Raw genomic sequence first — 12279 nt, forward strand, 5'->3', positions numbered from 1 at the left:
CTGGGGAAGGTTACAGAAACATTTTGCTGCTTTGAAGGTCCCAATGAGCACAGTGGCCTCCATCATCCGTAAGTGGAAGAAGTTCAAAACCACCAGGACTCTTCGTAGAGCTGGCCGGCCATCTAAACTGAGCGATCGGGGGAGAAGGGCCTTAGTCAGGGAGGTGACCAAGAACCCGATGGTCACTCTGTCAGAGCTCCAGAGGTCCTCTGTGAAGAGAGGAGAACCTTCCAGAAGGACAACCATCTCTGCAGCAATCCACCAATCAGGCCTGTATGGTAGAGTGGCCAGACAGAAGCCACTCCTTAGTAAAAGGCACATGGCAGCCCGCCTGGAGTTTGCCAAAAGGCACCTGAAGGACTCTCAGACCATGAGAAAGAAAATTCTCTGGTCTGATGAGACAAAGATTGAACTCTTTGGTGTGAATGCCAGGCGTCACAATTGGAGGAAACCAGGCACCGCTCATCACCAGGCCAATACCATCGCTACAGTGAAGCATGGTGGTGGCAGCATCATACTGTGGGGATGAGGACTGGGAGACCAGTCAGGATAAAGGGAAAGATGACTGCAGCAATGTACAGAGACATCCTGGATGAAAACCTGCTCCAGAGCGCTCTTGACCTCAGACCGGGGCGACAGTTCATCTTTCAGCAGGACAACGACCCTAAGCACACAGCCAAGATATCAAAGGAGTGGCTTCAGGACAACTCTGTGAATGTCCTTGAGTGGCCCAGCAGAGCCCAGACTTGAATCTGATTGAACATCTCTGGAGAGATCTTAAAATGGCTGTGCACCGACGCTTCCCATCCCACCTGATGGAGCTTGAGAGGTGCTGCAAAGAGGAATGTGCCAAACTGGCCAAGGATAGGTGTGCCAAGCTTGTGGCATCATATTCAACAAGACTTGAGGCTGGAATTGCTGCCAAAGGGGCATCGACAAAGTATTGAGCAAAGGCTGTGAATACTTATGGACATGGGATTTCTCAGTTTTTTTTATTTTTAATAAATTTGCAAAAACCTCAAGTAAACTTTTTTCACGTTGTCATTATGGGGTGTTGTGTGTAGAATTCTGAGGAAAAAAATGAATTGAATCCATTTTGGAATAAGGCTGTAACATAAAATGTGGAAAAAGTGATGAAGCGCTGGGAATACTTTCTGGATGGTCTGTAGATAGATAGACAGACACACAGTGGGGCAAAAAAGTATTTAGTCAGCCACCAATTGTGCAAGTTCTCCCCACTTAAAAAGATGAGAGAGGCCTGTAATTTTCATCATAGGTATACCTCAACTATGAGAGACAAAATGAGAAAAAAAAATCAAGAAAATCACATTGTCTGATTTTTAAAGAATTTATTTGTAAATTATGGTGGAAAATAAGTATTTGGTCACCTACAAACAAGCAAGACTTCTGGCTCTCCCAGACCTGTAACTTCTTCTGTAAGAGGCTCCTCTGTCCTCCACTCGTCACCTGTATTAATGGCACCTGTTTGAACTCGTTATCAATATAAAAGACACCTGTCCACAACCTCAAACAGTCACACTCCAAACTCCACTATGGCCAAGACCAAAGAGCTGTCAAAGGACACCAGAAACAAAATTGTAGACCTGCACCAGGCTGGGAAGACTGAATCTGCAATAGGTAAGCAGCTTGGTGTGAAGAAATCAACTGTGGGAGCAATTATTAGAAAATGGAAGACATACAAGACCACTGATAATCTCCCTCGATCTGGGGCTCCACGCAAGATCTCACCCCGTGGGGTCAAAATGATCACGAAGGCGCAGCACGCATCCTGTCCAAATCAGGCATCAGAATAGCACACACACCTGTGAACAATCTGCTCTCGGTCCTTTTCAATGCTAAAAAACAAGAAATCGACAGCAGAAACACGAAACGCAGTTTATAGAATTCCATGCAGTTCTTCCTCAGCGGTATACAGAAGACAAACATCAAAAAGAATCGCCACACGTATACAGGAACATCAAAACACCGTTAGAAGGAAGGAGTCACGATCACAGATCTATACGCACACAAATTCAACAGGACACGCATTTAACTGGGACAACATACAAGTAAGAATCAAGGCCAGTACTAAAAGTGCCAGAGAACTGGCTGAACCTTGGCTATCAAACTAAAATGCCATTAACAGACATTTGGACATAAACCCAGCATATGCAAACTTAATCAGAACATGTTCATAATAAATAAAACGTTATGACCTGTGCCCCCCCACCCCCACCTAATTGTGCTGTATATTGCCTTTGATTCTTGTAAGTCTAAGTGTTATCCTCTGATGAAGGCCCCTGGTAGGGACTGAAAGCTCAGGAATAAAAACTACTGTATGACATGTGATTCATTTTTCTCCCTTTGTGGATCTCCAGCTGCAAATATGCAAACCATATCACAGACCTTCTCTTCCACATAAATACATATGTAAGGGAAGGCCGGCAGTTTACTCCAGCCGGGACGCCCCAGTAAAGGAAGGATGGGGAAGGCAGCTTATCAGGGTCACTGCCTCCCCCAGGACTATAGATGGCGGCTTCTCTGGACTGCAGCAGTGTCCCGGATGCCCACAGGGCACTACCATACTTGGAGTTCAGAAACACAGCCCTGCTGGGTACCGTGGGTGCCGCCAGGAGACTGGGCAGTCCCTACTGTTTACATAGCCCAGAAGTACTTCAAAGTCACATGGACAGAAGCACTTCCAGGTCAAGGACTATATAAAGGACTGGTGGAGACCCAGCAAGCGAGCCGGAGTCGGGTGGTAGTGGACAGAGCTTGTGAGATAGAAGTGGAGGTGGCAGAAGGAAAGAAAAGGAAAAGAAAAGGACTGTGAGCGAAGTGCATTGTGGCTGTGTTGTGCTGTCAAAATAAATAGCATGTGTTTTGGATTTGGCTTTCTCAGTGTCTATCTGTCTGTGTCTGGGCGTCTTTCACAATAAAGTCATATGAAAAGGTTTGTGACCCCTCTCAGCCTGCATAACAATCGACTCTCCTTTCAACACTAAAGATATCAGTGGTATGTCTTTCATTTCCTAGGAGTACTGCGGTGTTTTCCGAACAAAGATTTTTAGTGACGCAGTATTTAGTTGTATGAAATGAAATCAAATGTGAAAAACTGGCCGTGCACAAATGTGGGTCCCCTTGTCATTGTGCTGATTTGAATGTCACTGTCACTGCTCAATGCTGATTGCTTGGTTGGTTGATGAGCTCGTTAAGCCTTGAACTTCATAGACAGGTGTGTCCCATCATAAGATATAAAGGTATTTAAGGTGGTCAATTACAAGTTGTGCTTCCTTCCCTTTGACTCTCCTCTGAAGAGTGACAGCATGGGATCCTCAAAGCAACTCTCCAAAGATCTGAAAACAAAGATTGTTGAGTCTCCTGGTTTAGGGGAAGGCTACAAAAAGCCATCTCAGAGGTTTAAACTGTCAGTTTCTGTAACTGTAAGGAATGGAATCAGGAAATGGAAGGCCACAGGCACAGTTGCTGTTAAACCCAGCAGGTCTGGTAGGCCAAGAAAAATACAGGAGCGTCATATGAGCAGGATTGTGAGAATGGTGACAGACAACCACAGATCACCTCCAAAGACCTGCAAGAACATCTTGGTGCAGATGGTGTATCTGTACATCGTTCTACAATTCAGCGCATCTGTATGGCAGGGTGATGAGAAAGAAGCCCTTTCTGCACTCACGCCACAAACAGAGTCGCTTGTTGTATGCCAATGCTCATTTAGACAAGCCAGATTCATTTGGAAACAAAGTGCTTTGGACTGATGAGACACAAATGGAGTTATTTGGTCAGAACAAAAAGCGCTTTGCATGGCGGAAGAAGAACACCGCATTCCAAGAAAAACACCTGCTACCTACTGTCAAAAGTGGTTGGGTGTTCCATCAGGCTGTGGGGCTGTGTGGCTAATTCAGGGACTGGGGCCCTTGTTAAAGTCAAGGGTCAGATGAATTCAACCCAATATCAACAAATTCTTCAGGATAATGTTCAAGCATCAGTCACAAAGTTGAAGTTACTTATGAAGGGGTTGGATATTCCAAGAAGACAATGACCCAAAACACAGTTGGAAATCTACAAAGGCATTCATGCAGAGGGAGAAGTACAATGTTCTGGAATGGCCGCCACAGTCCCCTGACTTGAATATCATTGAAAATCTATGGGATGATTTGAAGCAGGCTGTCCATCAAATTAAACTGAACTGGAGAGATTTTGTATGAAGAATTGTCAGAAATACCTTCATCCAGAATCCAGACACTCATCAAAGGCTATAGGAGGACAGCGTCTAGGGGCCAAAAGGAGGCTCAACTAAGTATTGATGTCATATGTCTGTTGGGGTGCCCACATTTATGCACTGTCTAATTTTGTTATGATGTATATTGCATAGCCAGTTTCGGCAACCAAGGGTCAGAACGCCAGAGTTCTAGCCTTCAGCTACCACCCATATCACATTGCACCCGACCCCTATGGCCTCTCTTGCAGGTGGTGGGCCCCCACAAGAGAGCGGAACAATGTTGCTCCTTTGGGCTGAGCCTGGCTGGGCCCTGTGGTCAAAGGTTCAGCCACCAGGCGCTTGCCAGTGAGCCCCTCCACCAGGCCTGGCTCCAGGGTGGGGCCCCGGGTACCCTTTCCCGGGCAAGGGAAACACAGATCCTCGATTTAACTCCATATGGGGTCTCAGGATCGAGTTAGTCTGGATCTTCACCTCAGACCTGTTTGCCTTGTGTAGCCCTACCAGGAGCATGTAGCACCAGACAACATAGCTCCGAGAATCACTATACCGCGCAAGCCCTTCTGCCACAACAAGGCCTCGATCCAAGAAGTGATATTGGCCTATCCTTTTTATCATCTGCCACAAAGTAGGACAGGTTAGCAGTAACGATCGTCCCATGTCAGCGTGGCGGGCCCAATTGTTACAAAGTAAATCAGACCTCATAGTGCCCATTCCTTTTAATACTTTATCCCCAACATGGCTCTTGAGATTGTGCTGCTGAGTCCAGCACTGTATGTTCAGCTCATCCACATAAATTTAGCGCTTTCTGAAATACAGAGAGATTATTTCAGTCAGGAGAAGGAATAATGCAACAATCTGAGCACTTGTCTGATGGGGTGCAGAGGACTCGCGCAGAATACAAAATCCTTAAATGTAAACCCGGTTAAGGGTTTACATGCCCAAATAATCAGGGGCCTCATGTATAACGCTGTGCGTAGAACTCACACTATAACATGGCGTAAGCACAAAAGCGGGAATGTGCGTACGCACAGAAAAATCCAGATGCAGGAATCTGTACGTACGCAAACTTTCACGTTCTTCCACTACATAAATCCCGATCAGCGTGAAAAGTAACGCACGTGCACGCGCCTTCTGTCCCGCCCCAACTCCTCCCAGAATTACACCTCTTTGAATATGCAAATCAATATAAATACCATTCTGAGAAAAGACAATGGGAAAAGCACGGAGGGAAATATAAGAATTTTAGCGAATACCAAGTGGAGGCAAAGGAAAAACGTACTATTTGTTGGTTTAAACAGTGGTATAAAACAACAAAAGGAAGTTGATTGAGTGACAGAGTGTCGGAGAAAATCGAAAGCTCAAGTTCACAAAGTCGCACAGTGCCCGAAATAAAAAAGAAATCGCATATCAAAGTCGGCGTGAAAAGGCGAGTCGTAGCCCACCGTCAGAGTGTCATATGAAAGCTTATTAGGGTACAGACAAAAAAAAATAGGCACACAGTGGGGAAAAAGCATGAAATGTCAACTTTAATCTCGAAATTTCCACTTTAATCACATAGTTTATTTTGCTATTAAAGTAGAACATCATAAACTTCATCTTAAAATCGTTTAATGTACTAGTTTCTCAAATCCCATTTTAACTAAAGTAGGACGTTAAATGCTTTGTTCTGTGTTTGATCTTCTATGTGCTCTGTGTGTGTGAATCACTACGTGCTTCTGTTCTTTCTCTTTCTCCGACAGGACACACAATCCATTACATTCATGATATTACAGCTCTCTGAATAATTAAAATACTGAGATGTATACGTGATATCTTTTTCATGATGATAGGAATGAAAGCATGTTATTAAACATGGGAACACGGTGGCGCAGTGCTTGTTCATATCTCACGCAAGAGGCTTGCTGCGCCATGCGCGACCTTCGATGAAATAATTTATTACAGAAGTACTGTCTCTTTCAAACGTACTAACCTCCAATTCCTGTCCTTACTTTTCTTTCTCCAAATACCCAATCGCCACACAATCAGCTCTGTAATAGACGTTAAGCCATTTGTAAGCTTAGAACGCCGATTCTTCAAAACTTTTAAGGAACATTGAAATATCTTTGTAGTAAATGTTTAATTATTCAATCTGTCTATCTTTCCAGTGTCGCGTCAGCGCAAGAATACAACGCGAGGCAGGAACAATCCCTGAACTAGCTAGTGCTGCAGCACCGTGTCCTCACATGTTTAATTATTAACAATACAGATTATTTAAATGAAGTTAAAGTTTTATCTGTATACTATAAGCAACATACTTTGCTGCATTTCATCTTAAAAATGATATCGTCATCATATGTAAATACGCGCTTTATAAAGTGGCGCAGGTTGTGCAATACTATAACTGTAGTGCAAGTTTACAGTGAGGTGATTGTTCTTATAAGTACAAACAGTTCTACAAGGAGCACTTGATGGACTGATTGAGTGCGTTTAGAGTTCTTGGGATGAAACTTTTTCTAAACCGCGAACTCCGTACTGGGAAGTCTCTAAAGCGTTTTGCCGTGGCTCAGGCAGCGTCTGCTTCATGCTGTATACCGATAATTCTCTTTCCCATCAGCTGCTGCTGTGATTCACACTCAGATACAGTGATATAAATACTCCGAGTGGTGCAGTGAGAGTAATATGGAAAAAGACGATCTGCTGTTACAACCCTTAACGGGAGCAGCTGAAAGAAGAAGATGATGCAGTGAGCGTAACAACGCTAAAGCAGTTATGGTATTATGAATACTATGGCTATTCCCTGGACCATTATATTGCTACAGGTTAATTACAATCAGATGCGTTACACTAATAAACAATATGCAGTTAATTTCAGTGTATTTATAAAGCCGCGTCAGGAATGTGGAGCTAATAAAGGAAGGGTGATCACACAGGAACAGTAGCACTGCTTTGACGCTGGGTGCCGCCAGTCTGCAAAACCGAGCGGAGAAATTGCGTACGCCAAGGTATGAGGTACCATGGAAATGTGCGTGGCTTTACGCCAAGTTTAGGTTTTATACATAACGATTTGAGCATGGAAACGTTTGTACGCAACATTTCTGTTCGTACACACCGTTTATACGTGAGGCCCCTGGTCTGCTTAAGCAAATGGCTTAAATAGAAAGAAAAAAAAAAATCATTCAATCAACGTCTTATTTTTAACTTCATATCATTTTAAAGACCAAACCAATCAAAGTGCCAGACCAGTTAGCATTGTGACGTTTCTCAATTTCTAGGCACAGCCCAGGAGTGGAGGGTATCCAGTGTGGTGACCTCAGGTCCGCAGGTCTGCTCTTTACAGTTAATGTGGCCCTGGCACTGGAAGTGTGAAGTGGCAATGTAAGGATCAGCACCACCAAGACCGAGGTCATGGACTGCTGCCAGCAAGGGGTGGAGTGCCCTCTTCAGGATGGGAATGAGGTGCTGCCTCAAATGAAGGAGTTTAAGTATCTCAGGATCTTCTTCTCAAGTGGGGGAAGAAGTGAGCAGGAGATTGACTGGCAGATTGAAGCAGCATCCGTAGTGAAGCAGATGTTTGCACTGGTTGGTCATAGTAAAGAGTGAGTAGAAAAGCTCTTCATTTCCCAGTTGATCTACATCCTTACCTATGGCCATGAGCTTTGAGTAGTGACTGAAAGAAGTACAGCGCAAACAAACACCAAATGGCAGAAATGAGCTTCCATCGCAGGCTGTCTGGGCTCAGCCTTATAGGAGTGTAGACATCTGGGAGGAGCTCAAAGTTGAGCCGCTTCTCCTCTGCACTGAAAGGAGCCAAGCTGAGGTGGTTCGGGCATCCAATCAGAATGCCTCCCTGAGGACTGGGTTACCTATATGTCCAAACAGGTGGAGGCCTCGGGGCAGACGCAGGACACATTAGAGAGATGTTCATTCCTAGCTGGCCTGGGAATGTCTCGGTATCCCCTCAAGAAGATGGAGGAGGTGGCAGGGTAAAGAGACCTTTGGGCATCTTTGTTAAGACTGCTGCTGCTACCACGACCCGAAAAAGCAGCAGAAAGCAAATGGCTGGATGTTTGTTACACAAAGCAGTTCAATAAATAACTGAACATGCCTAGGCTAATAGTTAGTAACACTGTATGTATTTGAAAGTAATCACCAGTGAGTTATTTCTGCTTTATAGACAAATATTAATATTGTGAACGGGTTGCTGCTGCTCCTCCAAAACCCCTCCTCTTGGCACAATCAGCTGCTAGCCTGCTGCTCACCGCTGTGCCGTGCAAGGGGCTTTGAACATTTAAAAGACCACCCCGTGGCTGTCCTTGTGTCTCACTGCCTTGTCTCTCTTCCCCCAGACTCCCTCTGCTCCGGTCGGGGCTCCGAAGCCGCAGCACCCCTTTGAGGAAGAAGATTTTGTGTTCTTTTGACCAGGAGGTGGCCGGTTCGACAGTTGTCCCTCGTGCGTGCGGTCGGTTCGCTCCTCAAAGAGACTTTGTGTTTGTTCTGGAATATTTTCTGTCTCTTTGAGCGCTCCTGTGCAACTTCGTGACCCAAGCGTGACAATATGCTTAAAGGAAATACGTCAAATTGTAATTAATATGCACTTCATTTCAATTACAAATTTGATTTGTGCAACGCAATTTTTAATCGCAACAGCAGCCCTACTGCTTACGGCTACTGACTGAAGTCGCCCCTCTTCTGGTCCCCACAAGTGTGTTTTTGTAGCACCCACATTCCTTAATTTTTAAGTAGAAATTAAAAACACAGAAACAAACAACCTACACGGATGGATTAAAACCAATGACAACAATCAGCATCTCTGTGCAATTCTTCAGAAAAAAGCAACCACGTGCTGCAGTACCCACTGCACGGTCTAAAGAGACAGGAAGTGGCATCTGAATGCTAAAGTGCACAACAGGAGCGCTGGCAGTGGGAGGTTTCAGCACTAAATCATGACCTCCTAACCTCGCTCTTACTTACCTGGGGGCGTAGACTCCAGGACTCCAGCGCCAACATTCAGGGCGAGTCTCACCATCTGAACATCAATGAACTCTGCAAAGAATCAGCAACAACAGCTCAGAGACATTTACAGTGTTGTCCAGCTATTACAAAAAAAGAAAAGAAAAATGAAGAAATGTGCGGTCTGGCGGGTGGCACGGTGGCGCAGTGGTAGCGCTGCTGGGTTCGCTTCCTGTGTCCTCCCTGCGTGGAGTTTGCATGTTCTTCCCGTGTCAGCAGGTATCCGTCAATAAGGGCGCGCACAAAAACGCAACCTTCAAAAGGGTGACCTCAATTGGGCGCGGCGAATAAAAGCGCACATAAATAAAAGCGATCTTCAAAAGGGCGACCTCAATTGAGCGCCGAATAAAGACGCGCGTAAATAAAGGCAAGCTTCAAAAGGGTGATGTCAATTGGACGCAGCGAATAAAGGAGCTGAGCCACAAGGCGAAGCTCTCAATTTATCAGTCGATCTATGTTCCTACCCTCACCTATGGTCATGAACTATGGGTAGTGACCGAAAGAACGAGATCGCGAATACAAGCGGCTGAAATGAGTTTCCTCCGCAGGGTGTCTGGGCTTTCCCTTAAAGATAGGGTGAGAAGCTCAGTCATCCAGGAGGAGCTCAGAGTAGAGCCGCTGCTCCTCCGCATCGAGAGGAGTCAGATGAGGTGGCTCGGGCATCTGATCAGGATGCCTCCTGGACGCCTCCCTGGTGAGATGTTCCGGGCACGTCTAACCGGGAGGAGGCCCCGGGGAAGACCCAGGACACGTTGGAGGGACTATGTCTCTCGACTGGCCTGGGAATGCCTTGGGATTCTCCCGGAAGAGCTAGAAGAAGTGGCTGGAGAGAGGGAAGTCTGGGCATCTCTGCTCAAGCTGCTGCCTCCGCGACCCGACCTCGGATAAGCGGGAGACAATGGATGGATGGATGGAATAAAGGCAAACGCAACAAAATTATTACAGAAAATTTATTAGATAAAGGCAATGATTGAACGTATAAAAAGGTGAAAGCAAGAATATTAACACATCCAATTAATTAATGCATGAACTTCTAATGAACTATTTCTAAAGCTCTCTATATTTCGTTGTTTTCAAAATTACAGAAAATTAGATTAAGGCAATTTATTTGCGCGCGCATTTATTCTCCGCGCCCAATTGAGGTCGCCCTTTTGAAAGTCACCTTTTTGTGCGCGCCCTTATTGAACAGAACCGTGTCAGCATGGGTTTCCTCCCACAGTCCAAAGACATGCAGGTTAGGTGGATTGGCAATCCTAAATTGGCCCTGTTGTGTGCTTGGTGTGTGTGTGTGTCCTGCGGTGGGTTGGCACCCTGCCTCGCACCCTGTGTTGGCTGGGATAGGCTCCAGCAGACCCCCGTGACCCACTGTTTGGATTCAGCGGGTTGGAAAATGGATGGATGGATGGGTGGGTGGTCTGGCACACGTCAACTTTACTGACAAATACGCAAATGCAAACAAGCGAGTCAGGATCCTGTTATATAAGTGGAAACAGTGAATGTTCAATAAACACATTGGATCAAAAAGTACAAAAGGGTCCTAACACCGTAACACAATTTAAAAAAATAAAATAAAATAAAACCACCACCTACCAAGTGACTGCGAGCTTTGCTGATCCAAGGACACCTCCTGAAAGGGGATAAGAAAAGAGTCTGAGCTGTGCAGCCATTATTCAAATGCAAACAACCCACCCTTGAACTGGGACCCAGGATAAAGGTCTTCTAGAGAAGTTCGCTTCCAGCCAGTCCCGCTGCCCAGTACCTGGTGAGGTGGGTGCTCCTGCTGGGAGAGCTCACTTCTATTTTGATCGTGTACCCATGATTCCAGACTTGGGTCCTGGGTCTCCTGTGAGCAGCAGACTGAAAAACACAACACATTAGTAGAAAACCACAGTGCACAGACAAGAGTTGGTGACCACATCTGTTAGTCAGAGCACACAGAGAGAAGCCCAACATGCTCACCCATCTCTTGCCGAAATGTTTCCACTTTTTTCCACAAGTTCTTGTTTATACGCTTCAGCACATCCTGAAGAATGCACAGGTTCTCCTGGTCTAAAACATCTTCCTTTTCCATCATTTGAAAAAGTTTAAGAACAGTCTAAAATAAAAGAGAATGAGAGAGATGAGCGGCACACAGGCCTGCACCTGGACATCTGCTGGCAGACCAACAGGCAGCACAGGCTTCCGAATCTTACCTTCACACGGGATGAGGAGCACGGAGGCCTTTGGTTGCTGAATAATGCAAGACTGTAGCATAAGAAAGCAGTGTGGCCAAAGAAAGAGAAAAGCAGTGGCTGACCAAGTGGATAAACAAAGGTGCCAACAAGCATAGAGAGGGCAGCAGCCGGAGAAAAGCATGCTGCAGGAAAAGAATTCACTTGCCAGGCTCTCCTCCAGTCTGGCGACTGGCAGGGTCTCTTGCAGGAGGAACTTCATGTCTCGCAGCTCTTGCTTCCCCAGGTCCTCAGAGAGGTCAAACAGCATCTGCCTGGTTAGAGGGAGACAATGGTAATCAAGAAGAAAAGGGTTGGAGGAGAACTGAACATTCAGGCCTGGGCAGCTCATCAGCTACTAAATGTGCTCACCCTAAACAACACAGAGATGAACAAGTCTGCCAAGAAAATGGTACGGCGTAATGCGAGGGACATGCCAACAACTGTGCCAAACTCAAGCCTTACCTCATCCTTTGGTGATGTCACTGTGACTCAGTGACTATAAATTAACACCAGGTGCCCATATTTGCTCTGTGCTGGTAATTGCACTCTAGATCTGCTTGCTCTTCTCTGGACTTCTTACCTAAAACTCTGACATACTAATTCAGATATGGACACGCCAATACAATCCACCCCTGTGGGCTAGAAAGTTTATGAACCCTTTAGACATTTAGGAATTTCTGCATAAATCTGACCAAAAATGAGATCAGATCTCCATCTAAGTCATACAAACAGGTAAGGAGAAAACAAAAAAACAAAAATAAATAAACACACAAAAATGAACTGATCAAAATGATCAAACAATATTTTTATGTCAGGAAAAAGTATGTGAAGCTGAAGAAG

The 12279-nt window shown here is 45.4% G+C and overlaps 1 protein-coding gene across 1 annotated transcript in view; it reads right to left on the reverse strand.

Annotated features, from left to right (window-relative positions):
- LOC114655292 (uncharacterized) overlaps nt 1-12279 on the reverse strand; it is a 78292-nt gene that overhangs the window by 5484 nt on the left and 60529 nt on the right. Inside the window, exons 13-17 of the mRNA XM_051930460.1 lie at nt 11606-11711; nt 11186-11321; nt 10986-11083; nt 10817-10853; nt 9188-9259 (exon numbers count right to left, since the gene is read on the reverse strand). Of these exons, the coding sequence (XP_051786420.1) occupies nt 9188-9259; nt 10817-10853; nt 10986-11083; nt 11186-11321; nt 11606-11711 (449 nt within the window). The remainder of the gene's footprint in view (nt 1-9187; nt 9260-10816; nt 10854-10985; nt 11084-11185; nt 11322-11605; nt 11712-12279) is intronic.

Source organism: Erpetoichthys calabaricus, chromosome 8 (genome assembly GCF_900747795.2).
Source record: "Erpetoichthys calabaricus chromosome 8, fErpCal1.3, whole genome shotgun sequence".
Taxonomy (NCBI): domain Eukaryota; kingdom Metazoa; phylum Chordata; class Cladistia; order Polypteriformes; family Polypteridae; genus Erpetoichthys; species Erpetoichthys calabaricus.